This window comes from Penicillium oxalicum, chromosome VIII (genome assembly GCF_001723175.1).
Source record: "Penicillium oxalicum strain HP7-1 chromosome VIII, whole genome shotgun sequence".
In the NCBI taxonomy this organism is placed as follows: Eukaryota; Fungi; Ascomycota; class Eurotiomycetes; order Eurotiales; family Aspergillaceae; genus Penicillium; species Penicillium oxalicum.
Window position 1 is genome coordinate 888,280 of NC_064657.1, and position 22,938 is coordinate 911,217.

General features: G+C 52.9%; 7 protein-coding genes across 7 annotated transcripts; 5 read left to right on the forward strand and 2 right to left on the reverse strand.

Annotated features, from left to right (window-relative positions):
* Positions 1-2,114: 2,114 nt before the first annotated feature.
* Positions 2,115-3,008, forward strand: POX_h09615 (uncharacterized protein; the record flags this gene model as incomplete). The annotated part of the gene is made up of 1 exon (XM_050118365.1): positions 2,115-3,008. The coding sequence occupies one exon, from the start codon at positions 2,115-2,117 to the stop codon at positions 3,006-3,008; it is 894 nt and encodes a 297-aa protein (XP_049965152.1).
* Positions 3,009-4,542: 1,534 nt separating this feature from the next.
* On the forward strand, positions 4,543-5,179 carry POX_h09616 (uncharacterized protein; the record flags this gene model as incomplete). The annotated part of the gene is made up of 2 exons (XM_050118366.1): positions 4,543-4,713; positions 4,859-5,179. 2 exons carry the CDS (start codon positions 4,543-4,545, stop codon positions 5,177-5,179), a joined length of 492 nt encoding a protein of 163 aa, XP_049965153.1.
* Positions 5,180-5,908: 729 nt separating this feature from the next.
* Positions 5,909-6,806, reverse strand: POX_h09617 (Pirin; the record flags this gene model as incomplete). Its single annotated transcript, XM_050118367.1, has 2 exons — positions 5,909-6,231; positions 6,296-6,806. The coding sequence occupies 2 exons, from the start codon at positions 6,804-6,806 to the stop codon at positions 5,909-5,911; spliced, it is 834 nt and encodes a 277-aa protein (XP_049965154.1).
* A 1,844-nt stretch (positions 6,807-8,650) lies between these two features.
* On the forward strand, positions 8,651-10,427 carry POX_h09618 (uncharacterized protein; the record flags this gene model as incomplete). The annotated part of the gene is made up of 2 exons (XM_050118368.1): positions 8,651-8,767; positions 8,832-10,427. The coding sequence occupies 2 exons, from the start codon at positions 8,651-8,653 to the stop codon at positions 10,425-10,427; spliced, it is 1,713 nt and encodes a 570-aa protein (XP_049965155.1).
* A 1,160-nt stretch (positions 10,428-11,587) lies between these two features.
* On the forward strand, positions 11,588-15,428 carry POX_h09619 (Actin cytoskeleton-regulatory complex protein sla1; the record flags this gene model as incomplete). Its single annotated transcript, XM_050118369.1, has 7 exons — positions 11,588-11,785; positions 11,921-12,905; positions 12,976-13,235; positions 13,313-13,370; positions 13,437-14,526; positions 14,577-15,316; positions 15,403-15,428. The coding sequence occupies 7 exons, from the start codon at positions 11,588-11,590 to the stop codon at positions 15,426-15,428; spliced, it is 3,357 nt and encodes a 1,118-aa protein (XP_049965156.1).
* Positions 15,429-15,996: 568 nt separating this feature from the next.
* POX_h09620 (uncharacterized protein) lies at positions 15,997-16,608 on the reverse strand (the record flags this gene model as incomplete). The annotated part of the gene is made up of 4 exons (XM_050118370.1): positions 15,997-16,087; positions 16,152-16,189; positions 16,231-16,241; positions 16,527-16,608. 4 exons carry the CDS (start codon positions 16,606-16,608, stop codon positions 15,997-15,999), a joined length of 222 nt encoding a protein of 73 aa, XP_049965157.1.
* A 3,185-nt stretch (positions 16,609-19,793) lies between these two features.
* Positions 19,794-21,360, forward strand: POX_h09621 (uncharacterized protein; the record flags this gene model as incomplete). Its single annotated transcript, XM_050118371.1, has 4 exons — positions 19,794-19,951; positions 20,026-20,182; positions 20,321-20,855; positions 20,933-21,360. The coding sequence occupies 4 exons, from the start codon at positions 19,794-19,796 to the stop codon at positions 21,358-21,360; spliced, it is 1,278 nt and encodes a 425-aa protein (XP_049965158.1).
* Positions 21,361-22,938: the final 1,578 nt, after the last annotated feature.

The window sequence follows — 22,938 nt, forward strand, 5'->3', positions numbered from 1 at the left end:
TCGCTCTTTTTGTTAATTCCCTCTATTCCCACCCGCGTGAGTCGCACTGCCGTATCATCCTCCCCAGAATCATGGTTCATGTCGTTCTTACCGGCGGATCTCTGATTATGGTTGTCCCAGTCCTCATTCGCCTGTGCTCAAAAAGGTTTCTCAGACTCTATTTGAGTTGTTCGATGGTGCTGCGTGGGTGGAGAGGCCAGGTGGGACGGACAAACCTAACCGACTGTAAGCTTCACCCAAGTCTGAGGAGGTGCCAGGGTGACTGCAGAGCACTAGTGCGACTGAGCCCCCCAAGTGACCTATCAAGGGACTCGCGGTGGAGGCAGACGCACGAGACTGATGGAGGAGAGGAGGATGCGCCAATCTCGCAGGTGTTTCAGCGCTGCTCTGGGGGGTACTACATAGACACGATCTCTGCGTTCCTATCTCGTCACTCTGGTATACCATGTAGCGTAGATCCCCATTCTCATGTCCATGACCGAGTGTCGAGGTCGAGGGCAGTTTTAGGAATTTGATTTCGGGATGCGGAGGAGAGAATGCTTCCAGCGGGAGGATCTGTCCAGTGTTGGGTTCAATCGGTCCGGATTTCATCTGGCTCCTGTTCGTCTCTGTGCCCGTGACTTTGCACTGTGCGTACGTTGACCCCCTGTTCCGTACTTTTGTAGTATTTCCGGACTGTAAGGACAGGGGTGGGTACTTGTCGATGGACTTGGTACATTTGGGGGGGGGGGGGGGGGGGGAAGAATTCTCCAGTTGGCTCGTGGAGGGCTGACTGCGTGTCCCGCCTTTTCCTCTTTGGGCCTTTCGGTGATGCAAACGACGCTACCCCAGATTTCTGCTGCTTGTCTTTTTTTTTGGGTCCGAGCTTTGACTTTGCAGGCCCGTCATTCGTACGGAAATCGATCTGGATGCCTGTTCTCTTTCTCTCTTTCTCCCCCTCTTTTTGCTATGTACGTGTGTGCGTATTTCTCTCGCACTCTCCTGCATTCCTTACTCTGGTTCGATTCTCGATTCCTTCTCTCTCGCTCCCACACAAATCTTTACCATTGAACCCTCCCCCCCCCCAAATCTCTCTCTCGGCGTCATCTCCGTCGATCCACTCCGGTCCCAGTGTTCCACCCTTCCCATCTTGACCCAAAGCAGAGAGCCGATCGTCCCCTTCCCCGGGCAGTGGGGCGCCCATCGTTGCTGCTCGAATCCGCATCGGTGCTCATCTTTTGCCCAGATCGTTGGATGGGTAGTTGCAGTGTACCCATACCCAGCGTTCCAGATAGACCTCTCTGCTCTCCTTGATTCTTTTGAGCGCTCTTTTTTTGCTCTCTCTCTCTCTCTCTCTCTCTCTCTCTTCCTCTCCCTGTCTTGTTCTCTCTCTCCTTTTCGAGATCTTCACCTCTCCACGCGCTGTTCGAACCCCCAGTTATCAGTGGTACCCCTCTCCACCTCAATCCCGCGGTCGTGCTTGGATCGACGCCGCTTCCTGATTCGTCCCTCCCTCCTCCCCCCTCCCCTCCAACCCATCAGCCCATCATCATCTCTCCCCCCTTCTTTTCTCTCCTCTCCTCCTCTCTTCCCTGATCAATCTCTCTCTCCCTCTCCTTCTCACCTCATCCTTCGTCTGGAGACCATCCATCCCTTGTGTTCCACCCGACTCTGTTCATCCTCCGCGGATCATCTCTATCATCTCGATCATCTGATTGCTCCCATTGCATTCCATCCTCACATCTCCCCCACCATCTCCACACAGACAAGATCTCCCCCCCCTACATTGCACCCTGGCCAGTCACGTCATCCATTGTCGTCTCGTCCCTTCACCACACCACACATACACACGCCACACCTGGATTCTTTTTCCCCTTCCAGTGCCGCGCACAATATCGACCGATCGACAAGGCTGAGACGTTGATTGCATGATAAGGGCGGCCAGTCCGTCCGACTCCCATTTGCTCAATTGATCTTTTTTTAAAACACACCTCTAACGCTCCCACGGGACGTATTTTTTGTTCAACTTTTCCTCTCTCTCTTTCTCTTCATCAATTCACAATTACTACCCCCCCCTTTACCTTTTTGAATCCTACACCCACTCTTCATCGGTTGTGTACGCGAACCATTCCACCATGTCCGACGACCGCTCCACCTCGCCCATCTCGGTCCCCTCATCCGAGACCCGGCCTCGTCGCGGTTCTCTCGCCGGCCTCCCCTTCTCGGACCTCTTCTCCAAGCCGTCCACCACCACATCTAGCCAGCCGACCGCCAGTAATGCACAAGCCATCCCGCAGCGTCGGCTCTCCATCACCACTCTCGGACTGTCCGGCTCTCCCACTCAAGCATCCACCTTTGGCAGTCGATCGTTCCGTCGAGGCAGTCTCTCCAGCTCCTGGGGCTCCGTCCCTCCGAATGATGATGTCGTGGCGGAGGAACCCGAGGCGTCCTCCTCGGGTGGTGTGACGCCCGGGTCGCCCTTTTCCCGACGCATGTCTTTTGGTGCTCAGGCGCTCCGTGAGGCCCGAGCTGGAAGCATTGGCAATGGTAGATACCCACCCCCTGCCTCTAACCCTTCTTCCCTGACTGCGGGGGTTCGGCGGTCTGCATCGACGGCAGCAGTCCCAGTGGCTTCTTCTTCGCTGTTCCGAAAGAATTCCCCCCCTCTTCCTCCTTCTTCTGCCACCCCTGCTGCCGCCACTGCGTCTGCTGCTCCTGCTGCTTCTTCCCGATCTCCTGCATCTGCAAGTCCTTCCGCTACCCTTCTGGAAGAGAGATCTAACAACACATTGCGCCGACCAGGCGAAGGCTTCAATTGGACCGAGGCACTTCGGCACCGTGCGGAACGTGCCCCTTCTCTCGGAGGTCCCTCGCTGTCCCCTCCCTACGCCAGTCAACCGTCGAGTCATCAGCGGGCTGCCTCGATCGCCGCCATGGAGCAACCCGTGCGTGAGATCCCCAAGCAACCCAAGCAGAACAAGCCCGACTTTTTCCAAGAGAAGATTCTACGTGGTGATTTCATGGATTGAGTTGGGTGATGGGTCAAATGTGGTTTGCTGATTCATCTTGAACGTTTGCATTGGAGGTTTTGGGGTCCACGATCCCGGTACGCGGCGTGTCACAAGCTCGACCCAATTCGGCTCGAGTCCAGGGCCGACCGCGTGACAGCTTGGATTCCTCGGCGGTGGTGATATGATACGCAGATATGATTGTGATTTATCCATGGCGTTTGGGCATTTGGTACGGAACTGTCTTTTTGGGATTGCCGATGCACATTATCTGCTTTTGTTTCTTGTGGGAGTTTTGTGGAACGCGGGAGTGGTGTGGGCCTCAAATTGCCATATGACGGCCATTGCATTTGGAAAATTTACTCGGGACGGGGGATGTTGGGGGTGACCTGTGGGAACACTGCTGGAAACATGTTCTTTTTTTTTCTTCTCTTATCTCATTCCTCCGGTGTCCTTGCCGATGGATGTGTCTGGTGTTGTCTATGGTGGTGCTCTTCCATTCGTTGTCTATTCTTTTTGCTATACTTGGATCTCGTGGACAGGAGTCTCGCTCTCTCTCTCTCACACACATCCCGGTGATGTGGTGGGACCTGTTTTTGTGCACACGAAATTGGATACCAAATTGACTGAAAGAATTGAACATATCAAGACGGTTTATCTCTGCTACTCGCCAGAATGGATGGACGAGTCTGGAAAGGGGACGACGGTCGGAACAACTTGGACCTCGTGCTCATGTAGACCCTTCATTCTCACCCTTTTCTGTGTGCTCAAACCAAGTCGATTAATATCAGTCCCTGCGCGGCCCTTGTAAGAATCACAACGCCTTGTTGGAACCGGAGAATCCCTCTTTTTCTTTTCCATGATTGGCTCGGAAAGAAGAAGAGCACGCGTAATATGATGACGTCAAAAACACCGCCGTCCTCCCCCCACACAAGGACACTTACAGTCGATCCCTTCCCAAAGACCCCGGAGATTGACGAATCAACCATCGATCCCGTAAAACAATACATATAAATAGATACAAAGACATGAAGATCAGGCCTTGTATTGGCGCCCTCCTAAGACTGAACTCTCGTCGAGGGACCCTCGTAGTCTACTGGAAATTGACCTGGTACGCTTTACCAGCGGCGATTGTTTTGAACTAGCTGAGATGTTGCATACCGAAATTTAACTTGATACATGGTGCGGGAGAGTATCACTTTTGCGCAACCTCCTATCCAGTCGAAGGCTCTGCCTTGGTACCCTGAGGCTAAGCCTGGGAATGATTTGATAGAAGACGGAGTATTACAATAATGATCGATTAGTGTGGACTGTGAGCCGTATCCCCCAACCTGCCATCAACTGTACTTTTTCAGTGAAACGTCGCCCCCCCTCCAACTATGGCATTCTCCCTTCCTTATTATCAGGACGCTGGTCAATTACCAGGGCCTCTTCCTGATCAGAATGAGATTAAACGGGCAACACGAACCCTCCCCAAGAGATCAGACTATGATGGGCGACTGGTCGTAATCAGAGACCCAATATGTCGTGAAATATGGCCCACTCGTTACCGAAAATGAGGGGATATCCTCTACTTTTTGTTGAAGAACGGCTCAACATCGCAGCGCCACGACTCTACGCCATGTACCGCGATCAAGACACCCCGTATATAGTCATGGGATACGTCCCCGGCATTTCTCTAGGGGTGGTGTGGCCTTCGCTCACCGAGGCAAATAAACATTCGATCGTGAGGACAATTGCGATATATCTTCGAACAAATGAGAGCGCTGCCATCGCCCGGATTTTACGGCAGTGTTGATCGAGGGCCCGTTCCCCATAGGTATTTCTTTTCTCGTGAAAAAAAAGACCCTGCTATCACCGGCCCTTTTCAGACGGAAGGAGAATTCGGAAAAGCCATCGCGCTTCGCTCACAGGCTATGTGGACCGAGTCCAATAGTCACAGCTTTCTCTCCGATTATCTCGCTCGCCATCTCCCATCGGCACTTTGCAATCATCCGTCTACCTTTACCCACGGAAATCTCTACAGGGAGAATGTGCTCGTCAGAAAGGTCGTTGGTTCTGTCGCAAATGAGGAAGAAGAGTATGAAGTCGCTGCTCTGGTGGACTGGGAAACGGCGGGGTGGTATCCTTCGTACTGGGAATACGCCCATATCTTCCCCTTATTGCAGTGGATTGACGACTGGCCGGCATAGGTTGAGAAGATTCTCGATCCCTTGCCGCTGGAGGGCGCCACGATGCGGGTTGTCTTCGGTGATTTAGAGTTTTAAGGTGGGATTATGCCATTTTCATATATTAAAGCTATCATTTCGATAGTAAACTCGCGTCATTTGATAGTCAATTTCAGCCCTGCTGTATTGATTAGATAGCTTATCTACTATCTATATCAGCCTACTAGGTAGCTAGTAGCAAGTCAACGGGTAAGTCATTTGTCCAATGCAATACTATAACTTACACCTTATAATATAAGTATCTCTAACTAATCCCCGAGATCAAAAAATTTTTTCGATTCTTTTCAGTCCCGCAATTTAATTTGTGGGTTCCCTGATATGCCGTGTTTGGGAGAACATCGTACGGATCTGATTGGATGGGACCTACGGGCAAAGGACATTATTGGATAAAGCTGGAGTATGAGTGTATATTATGTTTTTTGTTTGGGGATGGCTTTGATTTTGGGTCTTGTTGTTGATATAGAGAATGATCGAATGAGTCTTGAAGAGTGCGCGTTAGTAAACTTGCTGAGATGGAATGAGTTTGATTCTCTGGCGGATACTTGGAGGAAAAAAGAAGTGATGAGTATATTGGCAATTAATGGGGAAACTCCAAGACATTATCTTCAAAACACTGGTTATTCAAGTTGATCACGCATCTGAAATTATTCGTTTCCCCCCCCCCATCTGCGTCTCTTTTATGTGCTCTCTCTCTCAAAATGCCATTCTCTTACCAATCTCACTCTGCCAATTCCTTGATTTTTCAAACCCATTCGACGCGGTCTGATAATCCAACATGGCCTGATACACCTCTTCCTGACTGTTCAACACAAACGGCCCATACTGCACCACCTTTTGATCCAACGGCTGTCCGGCCACCACAGCCGAACAACCCGCGCCTCGCGCCTCATTCGCAGGCACAGACGCCTCGACCGTATCCCCTTCCTGCGCAAAGACAACATTGTGAAACTCCTCCACGATCTTGGTCTGACCCCCCTCCACTCGATCCGCATCCCCATCTCCAAACCGTCCGCCCACTCAACGTGTACGCAAACGCATTCCACCCCCGCGGCAGAATCTGTCGAACCTGTCCCCCCGGACGAATCGTCACATCCAACAACCACACTGGCGTATACGCCAGATCCCGCACCGAGTCCACCCCATGCGACTGGCCCGAAATCACCTTGATCGTCACGCGGTCCTCGTCCGTCTTGACGACGGGAATCTCCGTCGCCCGTAGATCCCGATACCGCGGCTCACACATCTTCAATTCCCGCGGCAGATCCACCCACAATTGCATGCCCACGTTGGGTGATCCGTCCTCGTTCTCGTGCGGCATCTCCGCGTGCATGATGCCCTTGCCAGCGGTCATGAATTGCAGATCGCCCGGTCCGATGGTGCCGCGGTTTCCGGCGAAATCTTCATGGTCGACGCCACCGGAGAGGAGATAGGTGATGGTTTCTTGGCCGCGGTGCGGTGGTGGTCGGGGAATCCGGCGCCCTTGCCGATGGTGAAGTGGTCGAGCATCAGGAAGGGGAGAAGTTGCGCAGTTTGGGAGTGCCGATGGATCGGCGCACGCGGGCGCCGGCGCCTTCGGCTTGTTCGATGGCATGGAAGATCTGGCGGATGGCGCGCGGGGTGGACATGTCGGTAAGGGTTGGGATGATGGGTGAAGGAGGGAGATAGGAAGGATGCGAGGAGGGTTCCGTGGTCAGGTTGGTGGTCGTGGTGATGTTCAAGATCTTGCGCACCAGATGGTGTTGTTGTAGAGGATGGATCAGGTCCTTGAGAGTGATGGACAGGAAAGTTTGAAGGTAGATTGAACTGGTAGGATGGTAAGAGGCGAAGAGGATGGCGGAGACGCAAATGAAAAATGGGACAAGGAGTTTCATGGGCACGATGGCGGGCCTGTCTTTTATATTGGTACAAGAGGGACAGAGGTGCACGGAGGAGAAGAGAGGGTGGATGACGGTTGGTTCCAAAGAACGGGGGGGACGGAAGAGAATCAGGAGGATGGACTCGAATGTTCGAGTGGGTAACGTTGGTGTAGATTTGTCAAATGGTAAGAATACAATGCGTAGAAATCAAAAGGCCCGAAAAAGGAAGTTTTAAATGGAAGCGTACGAAGACCTTGCTAGGAGCCACCCAAAAGAGATACGAGTCATGTCAGCGGTTAGTCACCCCGTTGATAATAATATCTCGCGACCCCTTTCCCTGGGAGCTCAATCTTTCCTGCAGCCGACAACAACGAGCGTTCAAGCTGACTGTCGATTGTCAAGCTGGAAACCATGCACTTCTGCGTCGGAGGGGCTCCATCGGCAGGTCCGCTTCGATGATGCGACTGATGCTTTGCAAGACATCAGTCAGCGGGGTCGGATGAAATTGCCTTAGGCGGAAAAGGTGTGACTGCCGAGCTTGGCAACCAATCATGGGTCTTGTTTGGGCGGAACGACGCAAGTGGGATTCTGACTAAAGACCCTGTCAGCGAAATAAGAGTGTATGCCTTGTGGCCTGATCTGCAAGGCGCATAATTGGTATGTCCACGGTTGCAGTGCCGATGATGAAGGAGGTGGTTCCCTACAGCACTTGCGTCGAGATGGTTGAACCTCGGTATGGGATATGGGTCATTCGATAACATGAAGGGGGACGATAGGCAAGGTGATTCTCATCATTCCCCAAGGAACTTCCTTGACTTGCTTCTTCCGTAGTATGCTTCACAGATCTATTCAAGTCCAACCGATCGATCAGCAATCCACCTCACCAGTATCGAACACGGTCAAGTCGATAAATGTCATCAACACTTTTGATCCGAGGGTTTTATGTTAGGTCACGTGCTGTATGTATATGAGAAGTATATGCATGATGATCACCCTCACAAATACGCCTTAGGCGACATGCTTTCTCTGAAACATGAGATTGTAACTCAATGCTAAACCTCCATGGTCCTCGGGTCTAATGACGAGCCTCTCTCATCCGTATCCTCTTCTCCAGTCGGGTCTTACTAGTGGTGAGCAAACAGAGCATCACTTCCACATTCTGTGGCCGGCAGTGCCCCCCGAGTGCCTGGCGCCCGTCTGCACTCTGCACGGGCTGGACATGAGCCAACGAGCCGTGCCTATCGCTATCAGATAAGGCCACGGAGCAGCTCCCGCAATCCACTTCCTCCGCTTGGAAGCTGTTCTCCATCCTCGAAACGACTTGGTCTCTGCTTTCCAACCACACGTCAGCCCAGCACGAGAGTCGATTATCGTAGACTCTGGAGAATTGGTCAAGCACGAGACACTCAACCGACGCATACCACGAACACCTGTGCCCGCACACTCGTATAAACATCGAATCGCATTCCCCACTGGCCGTCGAGCCACCAACAGTCATATCGATACACTCCACATATACATCTTCTCCTACTTGGCACAACGCCTGCACTGGCCTAACTCGTAGGCCTGATCATACAGGATGGGTCGGTCGCGATGGAACCTTACTCCATGGCTCATTCTGAGCTGCTCCATCGCACCTGTCTGGGCGGCCAAGAAGCCCTTCAATATCAATGATGATTTGCTGGCATATCCGCAGGTTCGTTACTGCTATCGCATACCCGGTTACCTGCGCTCTTGCAGTGTTCTGTTGAGCGTCTCAGTGTCCTTGGCTCTTCTTGTCAACTAGCTCACACACCGAGTACCTTTTACAGTATCAACTGCTCTTCCCCGATGAATACATCCTAGAAGCACAAGCCGACGAACTCCTCCATGCCCAAACAACATCTGAGTCGCCTGAGACGCCCAACGGTCCGCGCAAGGACCCTCAAATCTACACCGACAATGGCCATAACGACCAATCTCATTCGCCCCATCAGGGAGAAGTGCCGCCTCCAGCATTTACCTATGAAGAGATGGTCATGGGTCATCGGCGTCTCCTCTGCCAGATTCCACGGGTGCCCGCGGACGAAACCAACGTCACTGCGGGTCGCACCTCGCAAGAGACCGATGAGAAGAATGAACTCGCTCGCGCTACCGATCGAGGGCTGGAACTGCTCAAGGAACTCGAGGGAAAGTGCATGTACTATTTCTCCGGGTGGTGGTCGTATTCGTTCTGCTATCGAAACCAAATCAAGCAGTTCCATGCTCGACCCGCTGGGGGCGGTGTGCCCAGCTATCCTCCCGTGGAGGATCCGAGCACTCACTCGTTCATCCTGGGTCGTTTCCAAGACGACACTAGCAAGGACAAGGAGAACCAACAGGCCTCCACGGACGTGGCGGAGTTGCGTACCAAGGGCGGCTCGAGGTACTTGGTGCAGCACCTGCGTGGCGGGACGAAATGTGACCTGACGGGTCGTGATCGCAAGATCGAGGTCCAGTTCCACTGCCACCCGCAGTCCACGGATCAGATCGGATGGATCAAAGAGCTGACCACCTGTTCGTATTTGATGGTGATCTATACGCCGCGTCTGTGCGACGATGTGGCTTTCCTCCCGCCGCAGCAGGATGAAGTGCACCCCATTGAGTGTCGCGAGATTCTCCACCCTGAACAAGTCTCTGAGTGGGAGGCCGGCAAGCAGTGGTACGCGACGCATCAATTGGCCGATGCCGCCGCCGCTCACGACGAAGTGCAGACGGTTGGTGGCATCGTGGTTGGTGGACAGCAACTGGTTGGCATGGAAGGGAAAAAAATTGAAAAGGGGCGAGTGGCCTCCTTTGACGAGGAGACGGTGGAAGTGATTCTCAAGCGGGAGAATGGCGAAATTCAACGCCCCTCGAAACAAGTGATCAAGAAATACAACCTTGACCCCGACTCGATTGAGGATATGAAGAAGCGACTGGAAACCCTGGCCGAGGGCAAAGATTGGACTTTGGAGGTGGTCGAGAGCAACGGCATGCTCAAATTTCAGGGAGCCATTGCCAATGATGATGAGGAGGAGGAGGAGGAGGATGAGGATGAGAAAGAAGAATATGAGGAGAGGGCGGCACCGTTGAAGACTGGCCAGTCCGGTTCCTCTCGATCCGGAAAATCCTCAAAACCGCCGCAATATGGCGATGAACATCCCGATGCTGTCATTTTGGGAGATACAGCCGACGAAGGAATTTTTGAGGAAGCATCCAAGCGTGGTCGATCCTCATCGGGGACTGGCAAGGACTCCAAGTCCAAAGGAAAGTCGCAGCAGCAAGTTCCCCCGGCAGAGGAAGGGAATGATGACGATGGCGTTGGCAGTGAAGAGACCTTTAAAGATGAGCTATAGCCAGTGAGCCCACTGACTCGGGGGATTTACTTTTAATCCAGCAGACTGTGGCTCGCAAATGTAAATAGAATTCGGACGCATCTTCCCGCAAGAGTGCTAAGATATTGAAACTTTCGAGTTTCTAGGGTTCGAAAGGTAGAACCTCGACCTGATCACCTCGAGTCCAGCCATCCTCGATGCGCGTACAATCAAAGACTTGATCCTGGACCCCCGTTTGCTAAGTCTCCCCTTGTGACAGTCGGAGAGGTCTGTTTTCATTTTTCTTAGTTTCGCAGTATTTGGTTAGCTTCCTGCCTGAAGACGTCAGACAGCCCCAGTCGACCGGGATCCGTGTGGGGGTGTCCTTGAGAGCCCGTCGCAGACGCACGAAGACAAGACGCACAATCAGTATTCCTGAACAGAAGAGTCGGTGATTTCAAATCTGCCTGCCAGACATCTAGAAAAAAAACAACCATTCAGAACGAAAGAGTTGTTCTCAAGTACAACCATGAAACAGCTGGCCCATTGTTCCTAACATCGTCACCGTCGCCAGTTGCCGGCCCAGTACCGCGACTCCCGCTGGGGTGCGTCTGACCACGGACGAGGCGGTACCTCTACAGCATACGTCAGGAACGTGACGGGCGCGCGACACCGACGAGACTCGCTCGATCTAGTCCGGCCCACCTTTTCCACCTCCGTGACCTCCCTGATCTCAAGTCCCTCATCTCCAGCCACGACAGCACCGAATCCTTCCTACCACCCACCCTGAATAATTTCTCTCCCCTCCCTCCCCCCACGTCTTCAGCCTCGGTCAATTACTCCACGTGTGGTTTATCCTTCCAGAACTGGAGCCCTATCGTCCTGCCGGCCCTACCCTTTAATCGCCCCTCCTCCCTATCCCGCACCATCTGGAACCACCTCCGAGGTGCTGCCAAGGCTGACAGGAACTGAAGCCCACCCCCCAAACCCTCGACCACCGCCAGCGTCAACTCAAAGGGGCTTTCCCTTCTCGTCTCCGTAAGGTCAATCAGACAATAGAACGTCGCTTTTTCCGACCAGTCCAATTCTGCACGAGCTCCCGAATCGACCGTGGTCGTCGCTGGCTGAGCGCTCGGGAATCTGTCCCCTGAAGGAGTGACACCGAAAGGACCACGACACGTGGGAGCTTTTGCAATCTCATCATGGGTTTCCTCGGTGTGTACACGGCGGTGTACGATTATCAACCTCAGGGCGAGGGTGAATTGGAAATCAAAGAAGGTGACCTGCTCTGTGTTCTGGAAAAGAACAGTGAGGACGATTGGTGGAAAGCAAAGAAGAAGGCGGAACGTGATGACGACGATGAACCGGAAGGGTTAATTCCGAACAACTATATTGAGGAAGTAAGTCATTCCGGGAGCATTGAGCAATGTGGATGCACTGCGAGCAGAGACATGTGTATAGCAATCTCACCGAGTCTACATCCTTTGAGAGACTGTCGATGTGGTGATTTCTGACTTTCTCCGGTGGACCAACAGGCGCAACCTATCCACCGCGCCAAGGCGCTCTTCGACTACACGCGACAAACGGACGAAGAAGTGTCCTTCTCAGAAGACGCGGATATCTTGGTCTACGACACTTCAGATCCCGACTGGACTTTGGTCGGCGTCCATTCGGATTATGGGTTTGCGCCGGCGAATTACATTGAGATCGTCGGGCATGCCTCGGCTGCGCCTCTTTCGCCTGCCGCCGACGAGGAACCGGCGGCACCATCGCTGCCAGTGCGGCCACCGCAACCCCAGGCCGCCGAAGACGACGACGAGCCTCCCTCGCCATCTCCGATTGACAGCGTCCAGAATCCTGCCGCTGCGGCCATTGCCAACATCATCCATCAGCAACACGCGCCGCCTCCCGCGCAACCCGAGTACTCGCGCGATGAGCCTTCACCCCCGCGGCTTCCATCCCGGCCCCCGCCTGAACAGGAGGAATATCGTGCAGAGTCTCCTCCACCCCCTTCTCTTCCTCGTCGGCCACCATCAGAAGTGCCCACGCCAACCTTCTCCCACCATGACTCCGAGCCAGCGTCATCCCCCGCTCACTCCAACCCGCCCCCGCCTCCCATGGGGGGTCACAGTCGGCCATATGTCAAGGAGTCGCCTCCCTACAGCCGAGGTGGAGAAATTACTCCTCGGTCACCATCGGGCTACCACATCTATAACATTAATGAGATGGTCGAAGTGATGGGCAAGCGCAAGAAGATGCCAACCACCTTGGGCATCAATATGGCCACCGGAATCATCTTCATTAGCCCGGAGGGAGATGATCGTCAGCAGGAATGGACCGCCGATAAACTCACTCACTACTCGATCGAGGGCAAGCACGTCTTTGTTGACCTGATTCGGCCCAGTAAGAACATTGATTTCCATGCGGGAGCCAAGGATACGGCCCAGGAGATTGTCGCAGCGCTGGGAGAGATTGCCGGTGCCTATCGCGCCGAGGGCCTCCGCGAAGTTTTCGCTGCAAGTGAGGGTGGTGCTGGCCAGAAGAAGGGTCAAATTCTGTACGATTTTTATGGCACAGGGCGACGACGAAGTCACGGTGGCTGTCGGGGATGAGGTCGCGATTCTGGATGACACCAAAGCCGAGGAGTGGTGGATGGTGCGTCGCTTGAAGAATGGACGTGAGGGAGTTGTCCCCAGCAGCTACGTGGAGATTATCGGGTTCATGCCCGGTCAGCCGTCTCCCGCGATTGAATCGGCCAAGTCAACCGTGGAGCGCAACCGTTCCGAGGAGGCTCGTTTGGCCAAGGCGGCAGTGGGAAGGCCACGAACTGATTCACTGGAGACTCCCGAGGTAAGACCATGGCCATCAGACAGGTACGAAAGGAAAATACGTGTTGCCCGATGACTGACCAAAATGGCTCTTGACAGCGAAGCAAACGGGACAGTAAGCGGGATAGCAAGCGGGACAGTAAGACTTCCAAATCTAGTACGTGATTTTTACCTCGCACCCACCGTCAAGGAGTGAGCTCCACAACTAACACACTTCGTTCAGAACCGGATCCAAGCAAAGTCAGAAAGTGGACAGACCGAACCAAGGCATTCACGGTCGAAGCCGAGTTCATCGGTCTCTTGGATGGCAAAATCCAGCTTCACAAGGTCAACGGCATCAAAATCGCCGTTCCGGTGGCCAAAATGTCCGTGGAGGATCTGGAATACGTCGAGAAGGTTGCCGGAGTGTCTCTGGACGAAGACAAGCCTCTTTCAAGCATTCGAGCTCGCGCATCCGACGATGCGAAACGCGGTCCGGCCGGCGCCTCTGTACAGGGTCCCGAGTACGACTGGTTTGACTTCTTCCTCAAAGCGGGTGTTGGCCCACACCAGTGCGAGCGGTACGCGCAAAACTTCCTCAAAGACTCCATGGATGAGTCTGTCCTGCCTGATATCACTCCGGAAACGTTGCGAACTTTGGGCTTGAAGGAAGGTGATATTCTTCGTGTGATGCGCCACCTCGACAATACCCTCGGCCGCACCGGCTCCAAGTCCAAACTGCGAAACGTCAGTTTCGGAGGCGAAGAGGTTATCAGCAACGGAGAGGAAGGTGGACTCTTTGCTGGACCGGGTGGCATGTTGCGCAACAACACTCGCAAGGGTAGACCAACGCCTGCGGTGCAGGCCGGTGACGTGGTTGATCCCAAGGCATTCGAGCAAGCCGACGGCTCTCAGCCCAAGAAGCCTGAGGAGAGAACCGCAACACCGCCGACGCCGGCAGCTCCGACAGCTACAGCGTCAGCCGAAAAGCCCGTTGCTCGAGGGTTCGAGGACGATGCTTGGGAGGTGAAGAAACCCCAGGGATCTGCTGCGGCACCTCCACCCAAAACCTCTGCTTCGCCTCCCCCGGTCCAGTCTCCCATCCAGAAGCAGATCACCGGTGCCATGGCGGATCTGTCAATCCTCCAGGCTCCGCTTCAGCCCACTCCAGCGTCACCCGCGCAACCAACCCCTTCTATCTCGAGTATCCCAGCTCTGCAGCCGCAGCAGACTGCCGTCCAGAGTCCACCGGTGCAACAACCGCAGCAAACAGGCGCCACCCCGAATTTCTTCAACCAGATCGCTCAAATTGGCCAACACCAGCAGCAACAACAGTTACAGCAGCAGCAGCAGCAGCACAGCAACTTCAAGCCCAGCCTTTCAGTCCACAGCAGACCGGGTTCCAAACGCAGGCCCGACCACGTCCAGTGGCCCCGCAGGCTATGGCTCAGAATTCGTTGCTCCCTCCGCCTCCGCCACGTCCCTTGTCGGCTCCCCAGAATTTCACTCCGCAGCAAACATCATTCAGTCCTCCTCCATTGCAGCCTCAATTGACCGGGATCCCTCAGCCAGGTGCTCCTTCCATGGGTCAACCCATGAACGGTGTGAATCAGCCAGGCATGCAATCCCCGCTTCAGATGCAGCCGCAAATCACCGGTTTCATGGGCCCGAACCAATATCAGAATGGCATGATGGTCCCTCAGCCGACCGGATTTACACCCCAATCGCAGTTTGGCATTCAGCAGCAACAACAGAACCAACTTCCTTACGCCAACGGCCAGCCTGGCTTCCCAAACATGGCCCCGCAGCCCACTGGTATGGCCCCCCAACCCACTGGCTTTGGTGGATATGTTCCCCCGCTGCAACCCATGGCCACGGGTATCAACGCCATATTGCCTCCAGCTCTGCAGCCTCAACCGACTGGGGCCAGCCGCTTCGGAAATGCCTCGTACTCGGTCCATAACCCCCCGCCCGTGCCACCGATTCCTTCGCAGCCCACTGCCACTCCTCTGATGCCGCAGAAGACGGGACCGCCTCCATCAATTCGATTCGGAGTCAAGCCCGAAGGCCCTAAGAAACTCGCTCCTCAGCCGACAGGAATGCGGGCCAATCTGGCTCAAGCTAGTAAGTGTAGCTCTCCCAAGGGGGGAGGGATGAAGGCTGTCAGAGGATCTGTGAAGCTAATTTATTCTTTTTCTTGTTTGTATTAGCGCCCAACAACCCCTTCGGTTTCTAGAAGGAATTCGGTTTACTGGAACTCTCACGTGTGCGACTCTGGTCTGACTGATCTTGCATATATAATTTCTTCTTTCTCACTTTTCTTTGATCCTCTTTCGACCCCTTTGTCCTGTCTGTTGTCCCCTCTTCCCCCTTTGCTCTTACTCTCTCCTCCCCTTTCTCTCCGTGTCTCTGTGTCCTGATCTTGGCGAATGGTGAACCCCCCCCCCCCCTGTTTGTCTCTCACCGACGTGATTTTTATGTTGTCATGCTGCGAACTCTGTACTCACGGGGGAATTGGAAAGTTTCATTCACATACCTTCAGCTTGTCCTTGTCTTCCAAGGTTTTCGTTTCCACTTAATTTCGCCAACCCTCTTTCTTCTCCTTTTTCCTTTTTTCCCCTTTTCTCCCACTCGTGGACAATGACAATGACATTCGTACATACCATAATATCACGCCGCACCACGCCATGACTCGTCTCTGAAAATCAAGCCTGGTCTTGTTTTACGGTATTCTCGGTAGTCTGTAAGTTGATGGGAGGCAACCGCCTTTGACTTTAGTAAATTGTGAAGTGGATGCTCATTTTCTAGTACACTTGGAAGGAGATGGGATCTTTACCATGCTTGGAGTGTGCCGCCGTGTAGTACACGGCGTGTAGCATTGATGGACGACAAGTACTATACTTGTGCATTGTCCAGCCTTGGTTTGTCCATACACGGTTCTCCAACCCGACCGACGTACGCCAGCAACGCATCGTGTGTTAAGTGTCCCGCGTACGACTTGACCGTTTACACTAGACTCGATGTATAATAATACTTACTTTGACAGGACCTGTACATTATGAGTATTTGGATTTATCCCAGGATCTGTGTGTAGAGGATGATTGTATATACTCCGAGTCTCGTGTGACTTTGACTTTCTATTGGTGTGGCACTCAAATAGCCTAGGTACAGTCGATGCTCTGTGATTACCACTACTACTGCTACTACTACAGTCATTCGTATGCTCCAATCGTGTGCCTTGATACTCGCCTAGCTGATGTTAAACATCCAGAGTACCACGATTTGGGATAAATTCTAGTTTCCATTGGAACGGTCCTGTGGTTTCAAAACATACGAGATTTGACCTCATCACAAACGAGATCGACATTATACTGAGCAATTCTGCGTATACCTGTTGCTTTGGATTCCGTTCCCATGTCGATTCCATTCAAAACTTTACAACACCCTCCAACAGAAAAAAAAATACAAAAGTACATCCGAGTCTCCAGTCAAGCACCTAGTGGAGGAGACCAGGGCCAATCCACTCCATTCCCCACCGTCGTGTCGGGTCCAGTCTCGCGGATCTGTCCGGAAACCCCGGATAGAACGACCTGATCAGATGCGAGTCCGTTAGATTCTATATGTAATACATAGTACTCCCGTCGTCGTATGGGATGTATTAGCTGGCGCGTACCGATCTAATGTACATAAATTGAAGATTGAAGTCCCGGGTGCAGGGCACGCGGTTAATATCTACCGGTGGGCAGGGAGGGCGTTTTTTGAGAAAAAAAAAACCGCTTGTTTTTGTACCTGGTCGCGGGGTCGCTGTGACTTGAAGGGTAAGATGGATGTGGATGGAATTGGCTACTATTGGAATGGATAGGTATTTGTTAACAAGTTGGTGTTTATATACAATAGACATGATATGATTTGTAAAAATTAGTTTTGATGGATTTAGTCCCCTGCTGCTGGAGGGGGATCCGATCGGGCTCTCCTGCAGGTGCTGGTGATCATTGAATTATAGTCATGTTGGGATGGATGGAGGAATCAAAATATACACGAAGGCACTACATGGACACTTGGAGGGTGGTAGATTATGTCCAGGTCCGGACAAAATGTGTGGGCATGTTTTGGAATTCTACGGGAGTGATATTTACCACGGATCATCGTGATCATCTGTCTCATACCTTAGGTAAGAAGGGCAGGGGGTGTTTTTTAAGTGGGAATTGTCTATATTTTGATTGTTTGATCCTATAAAGACTTGCGACTAGGTAATTGCCTGACTCTGCTCTAGTTCCGGATTTGCTTGGGTAAATTGGAGGCTTGGATGAGGTTCTTAGGTCTTGAGTACCTAGCGGGCAGTAACAGTATATACTTTAGGTACTAGATAGGGAAGAACTAGTCGGGACCAGGTACGCAGTCTACTAGACGTCTATCCGCAACATTACTCCGAGTGGGCAGTGGACTCTCGTCGCGCGAGAAACCGGCACCGGACGGAAAGAAATCGAGTGCAATCATGATCGATGCAGCGGTTCCGTCCCATTCATGAAAAGATTTTCGCTTCAAGTGGATACGATGCATCCTATTCTCGGCTTTCCTGTACTGTCTCTTTTTCTCTCCTTTTCTTTTACCTCTTTTTCTGTCCAAAAAAACCCCATCCGTTTTTTCCATCTGCTCTCCCTTGCGCCCAAAATTTGATGGTGGTATTTTCCCAAAAGATCATCTTCATCGGAGGGGAGAGAGGCATGGACTTTGTGGATCAATTGCAGCATGATCTACACCGCTGCACAGCACAAAAAAAATACAGGTCGTCCGCACAAAAGGATGCATTATTATGCGACCATGCGCGTCCGAAATAAGCTTTCGGAAACGCGAGCTCACATGATGACATCGTCGTGGACTCGGACTCTCGTCAGTTGCGGGTGTGGCGGTGATACGCCAGCCCTGCAGAGAGTTCCGACCGGGGTAAAAAAGAATGTAGCACTGTTGTCGACGCTACGGGAGTAGCGCGATGTACACACATCGTGTACATTGCATCTTTGACATTGCCAGTTTGTACGTTTACACAGTATTCTCCTATTAGAAGTCTTTGCTCATTTTATAAGAGTGGTCGTGAAGTAAGATGGCTTAAAGACGGATGAATGGGTGGCCATTCCTCTCGAGGACGTCCTCGATGTTCAAGAACTGTTCAGAACTGCGGACGCTCATGGAGCCATGGATCACGGGACAGCTACAGCCGATTAAAAAAGAAAGAAAAGAATGATAGCCTATTGTGCATATTCGGGAGAACTTTTCTCAGTCCGCGATACCACATCGCACTCATCGTTTTTTCCATGGAGCACGCGACACCACTCCTCAGGTCTAGGAATCCTCTGTACTTTCTGGACGAATTCTTGTTTTCTTGCCAAGTTCGCCGACTGGCCATCGTCCGGTGGAGCAGTAAAGGCCCCACTTCGACTTGGCATTCGTTCTTGAGTTTCGTCTTGCGCTCCTGACTGGATGGTTCGCCCTCGATGCGCGATGCATCCCTGCATAATCGTGCATCCCAATTTCTGAGCTTCTTCAACCAGGCATCCGTCGGAGTGGTGTGAGAGAGAGAGAGAGGAGGTCGTGACAGTTGACCAGAACCGGTCATCCCAGGCCCGGGCAGGTCATCTGATCAACAACCTTCGGCTTTCCACAGCTTTGGATGACCATTCCTCGTTCCCCTTACCCAATTCGGCGCTTGAAGCAGCACCACGTCCGAGATGCACTGCAAATCGGTTCTCGGTTCACTCCGGGCTCCGCTGACTCTTCGTCACGACGGAACCACTCCTCCGGACGGCACCATCTCAGTCCATCCGGTTAGCCTCTCCCTCCCCCTCCCTCTCTCTCTCTCACACACACACACAATATGGAACCCCCCCGTAAACCGGATTGACGCCATCCACTCGAAGCCAGGGAGTGACCCAGTGGGTGGACCGTGCTCATAGCCATAGCTCTTTCCTCCCCCATAGACTTCATAGGCCAGGGAGCCTTGCCGGGCGTGACGACGGAGAGCTGAATCCACCACGAGAGAACAGCCGATCATGATTCACGGAAACCGGTCCCCCTCTCTTATTTCCCAGGTTCGGTACTTGTGCCTGATTCCCTGGTCTGAAGAGGTCAAGAGCAGACAGGGAAGGAGAAGGGGACCGCTGGACCGGACCACGTTCCAGATCTGCCAATCTCTGGCAATCATGATCTCTACTGGCCAGTGACGGCTCCTCACTGCTCTGATGCTCCATCTCCCATGCAATCCGACTACTGCTAGCCCTATCTCATAACCGGCGGACCCATCCAGCGTCGCCCATCTCCTCGGCCCTGTTCCCGAGACTTGGCACGCCAGCAGCAGACTTATCCTTACAGTGACGCATGTGTCTCCATTCTTCTTCCTCTCTGTCGTTTTTTATTGACCGATTCCGAGAGTGGAATCGGATTGATTTCTTCCCTGGCGTTCACTCTCCTCTCGTCTCCTCTCTTTCCCTTCCTCCCTCGCAACAGTTACATCCGTGGACGAGAGTGTATCTAGTTCTCTATTGCTGTTGGAGTCCCCCCGCCCGATTGATCTACGCCTCGTCCTCGTCCATCTCCAATCAGAAAAATGGGCGCCGGCGCCATCCTCGAACCTTTGACGGTGATTGTCCTTCTCTTCGGCGGTACCTGGATCAACCGTGCCACCAAGATCTCTTCGGCTCCTCGGATCTATGTCCGCCGCCAGTCCTCGGAATATCGTCGGACGGACTCGTCAGAGTCGCTCGAGTCAGGCAACAAAGCCCTTCGCCCAAGGATGGACTCTTGACAACGCGCGCGTGCTCTGCGCACTCGGTCACGAGTGACAACCAGTGGCACACGAGACAGCTGCGAATCCTCGGCCATTGCTGGTCCATTTGGTCTCCCAACTCGGAGGTGTTTTCAGAGCGTTTGTTGAGTCGTCTCTTACGGAAGCTTCCTTTCTTGGTGGAATGTTGGTACTGGGCGCTGGTTTACTGGGTAAGTCAAGTTGCGATTGAGGATGCTTTGTTCTGGGAAGAAGGGAAGGAGATGAGGAAAAAATGAAACCAAGTAGAAAAAACAAAATGAAAACACCGAGAAGCCCTTTCTGACTTGCCTGTTGATTCAACTGGACAGACATATCAACTTGGTCGTGCTTTCACTGCACTCACCCTCAAAGATGATACTGTGGACGTCGCGCGCCGACATGCCCTCAGTGTGATTGACGTCGAGAAGAGTCTGGGCATCTTCTGGGAGCTGGACATTCAACGCTTTTTTCTGCGCCATCCCACGGTCATGATGTGGATTAACTGGATCTATTCCTTCATTCATATCCCCGGAACCATCGCCTTCCTCGTCTGGCTCTACTATTATACCACCACTCGCAACCGCATCGATGAAGCCCAATCCGGCAAGCCTCGCGGAGCCGCGAGCGGATCCCCCGCGGGACCCTTGCTCTACCAGGCGCGGAGACGGACCATGGCTGTATGTAATCTGCTGGCCTTTGTGGTGTTCACCCTGTGGCCCTGCATGCCCCCACGCCTGTTGAGCGATCCCAACGTTGAAGGTCCCGAGGGCGAGCTCAGCCGCAGTTATGGATTCGTCGACACGGTTCATGGAGAGAATGGCGCCGGGAGCGTCTGGACACAGAATCGGTTCTGCAATCAATATGGTGAGTCACCTAGACGCGCCTTTGACCACGCTTGACAATCGTCCTCATGGCTGACCGGATGCTCCTTTGCCCGCTAGCGGCCATGCCTTCCTTACATTTTGGATACGCGCTCATGATTGGAACCACGATCATGACTATTCCCCTCCCCTCACAGCACCGTAGACCCCTTCGCGTTCGGCTGGGGTGTGGACCGGGTCTACGTCTTCACTCATGGCGACGCATGCTCTGTTTGACGCTGGGTTTCCTATACCCATTCACCATCTTGGTCGCTATCGTGGCAACTGCCAACCATTTCATTCTGGATGCCGCCGCAGGTGCCCTGGTCTGTGCCTTAGGGTGGAATTTCAACGGAATTCTTCTCAACCTGCTTCCCTTTGAAGACTATTTCCTCTGGCTGGTGCGAATCCACAAGCCAGAGCCGGCATTCATCAGTCTTTATACCAAAACCGTTGATGACTGGGATTCGGACGATGCCGAGATTCGTCAGGCCGTGCTGCCTTGGTGATAGACGTGCGCTTTACTGCATTCGCCGGCTCCCTCTTCCTCGCCGCACTTGCTTCTCTCTGCCCATTGCCGATTCATCTTCTTTTTGGTTTCGCTTTCTTTCTTTTTTTTTTCTCTCTCGTCCTCATGAGTCTTTTAAAATACCCCCGGCAGAGCCTTGGCCGTCTAATGTCTGATGCATCCACTGCCCTAAATTTCGCTTGCCCGTTTCCGCTGGTTCCTATGAGACAATGACACCGCAAGCGGTTTTCTCCTCCCTGTCAAGACTGCGATTTGAGTCGCTGTGAGGAAGTACATAATTTATTTTATCACTCTGACTGGCCTAGAGGATCCGTCGAGATAGGAGCACATTCATAATACATATATTCTTACTCATTTGACTCGTTTCCTCTTTGTTTTTTTGTTTTTATGTTGCTTAAGAAAATATCTTTAAGGACTCACATCATGTAATTGAATCCTTATTTGTCCTGGAGGGGCAGGACCAGATTGTGGTTGTCGTGTTCCAGGACTGTGAGGTATGGAGGTGGGCGAATGGAGCTGTTTTGTCCAACGTTTATTTCACGAGATGGGAAGTGCCATGCACGTGCGTGAATCGGCAGTGACGTTGGAGCCACGGAAACCATTGCCTCGAACGTTGCTGTACGTGCCCTTTTGAATCTTGACTCCTCACACCATCTCTTATACCGCATTGTACCCTATCGATCGGCCCTGTCGGATTAGCTCGCGTGTATTTCTTACCCCGAAAAGCATCAGCAAAAGCCGTTTGCGCGCGGCTCCTCTCATCTTGGGTAGCTTAGAGATACCCCCTCCAGGTACGTCGAAAACTCGAACGGAGGCCAACGAGCTCGAAGCTAACATGAAAGAAACCAGGAACGTTAAAAAAAGAAGCTTCGGTGTAGCTTTCCCCTATCGAGGCTTGCGCCTGACTCCAAATTACGCGCTGTCGACCCGCTCCAACGAAAGTTGGGAAGTGTCCGCCGAGGCAGTCAACGCGTGGTTGATTGCCAGCACTGGCCTGAAAGTTCCCCTGGTGTAGCTCGCACACACTTCAGACCGAGGCTCTACTTCCTGTGCTCGAACCGTCAAATTCGAGTGTGCAGGTGAACGGATACGATTACTGGCTCCATCGCCGTGCTTCACACAGCAGCCGCCCCGTATCGCTGCCTCGTGCAACAGTACAACCGAAAGCGGCTGGCGATCTCGCGCAGGCGCAAAACAACCACCAGGGAGCAAAGTTTTGTTTTTTTTTGGTTCGACTTCTCGTGCTTTTTGACGAGTCCACACCTTTATTGAAAAGGCTCTATACGCGCTTCTTGTCAATTGAAACCCACCTCAAGAGCTGAAGCTGTGGTGAAGCTATTGTTTGCACGTTGTGGCGTCATTGCTCGGCCGCCGCAAACCCCCCCCCCCGTTTCCTGAGGACCCCCAACGCGTCCTTCCCGCGAGCCGACCTGCGCGATTCTTTACCTTCTCCACATCTCTCTCACCCACCTTCCCCTACCACCCCAATTCACCACTCACAACCCACGACATCACCTATCTCCTCAATTCGCGACCTTCATCCTTTGCGACCACACGG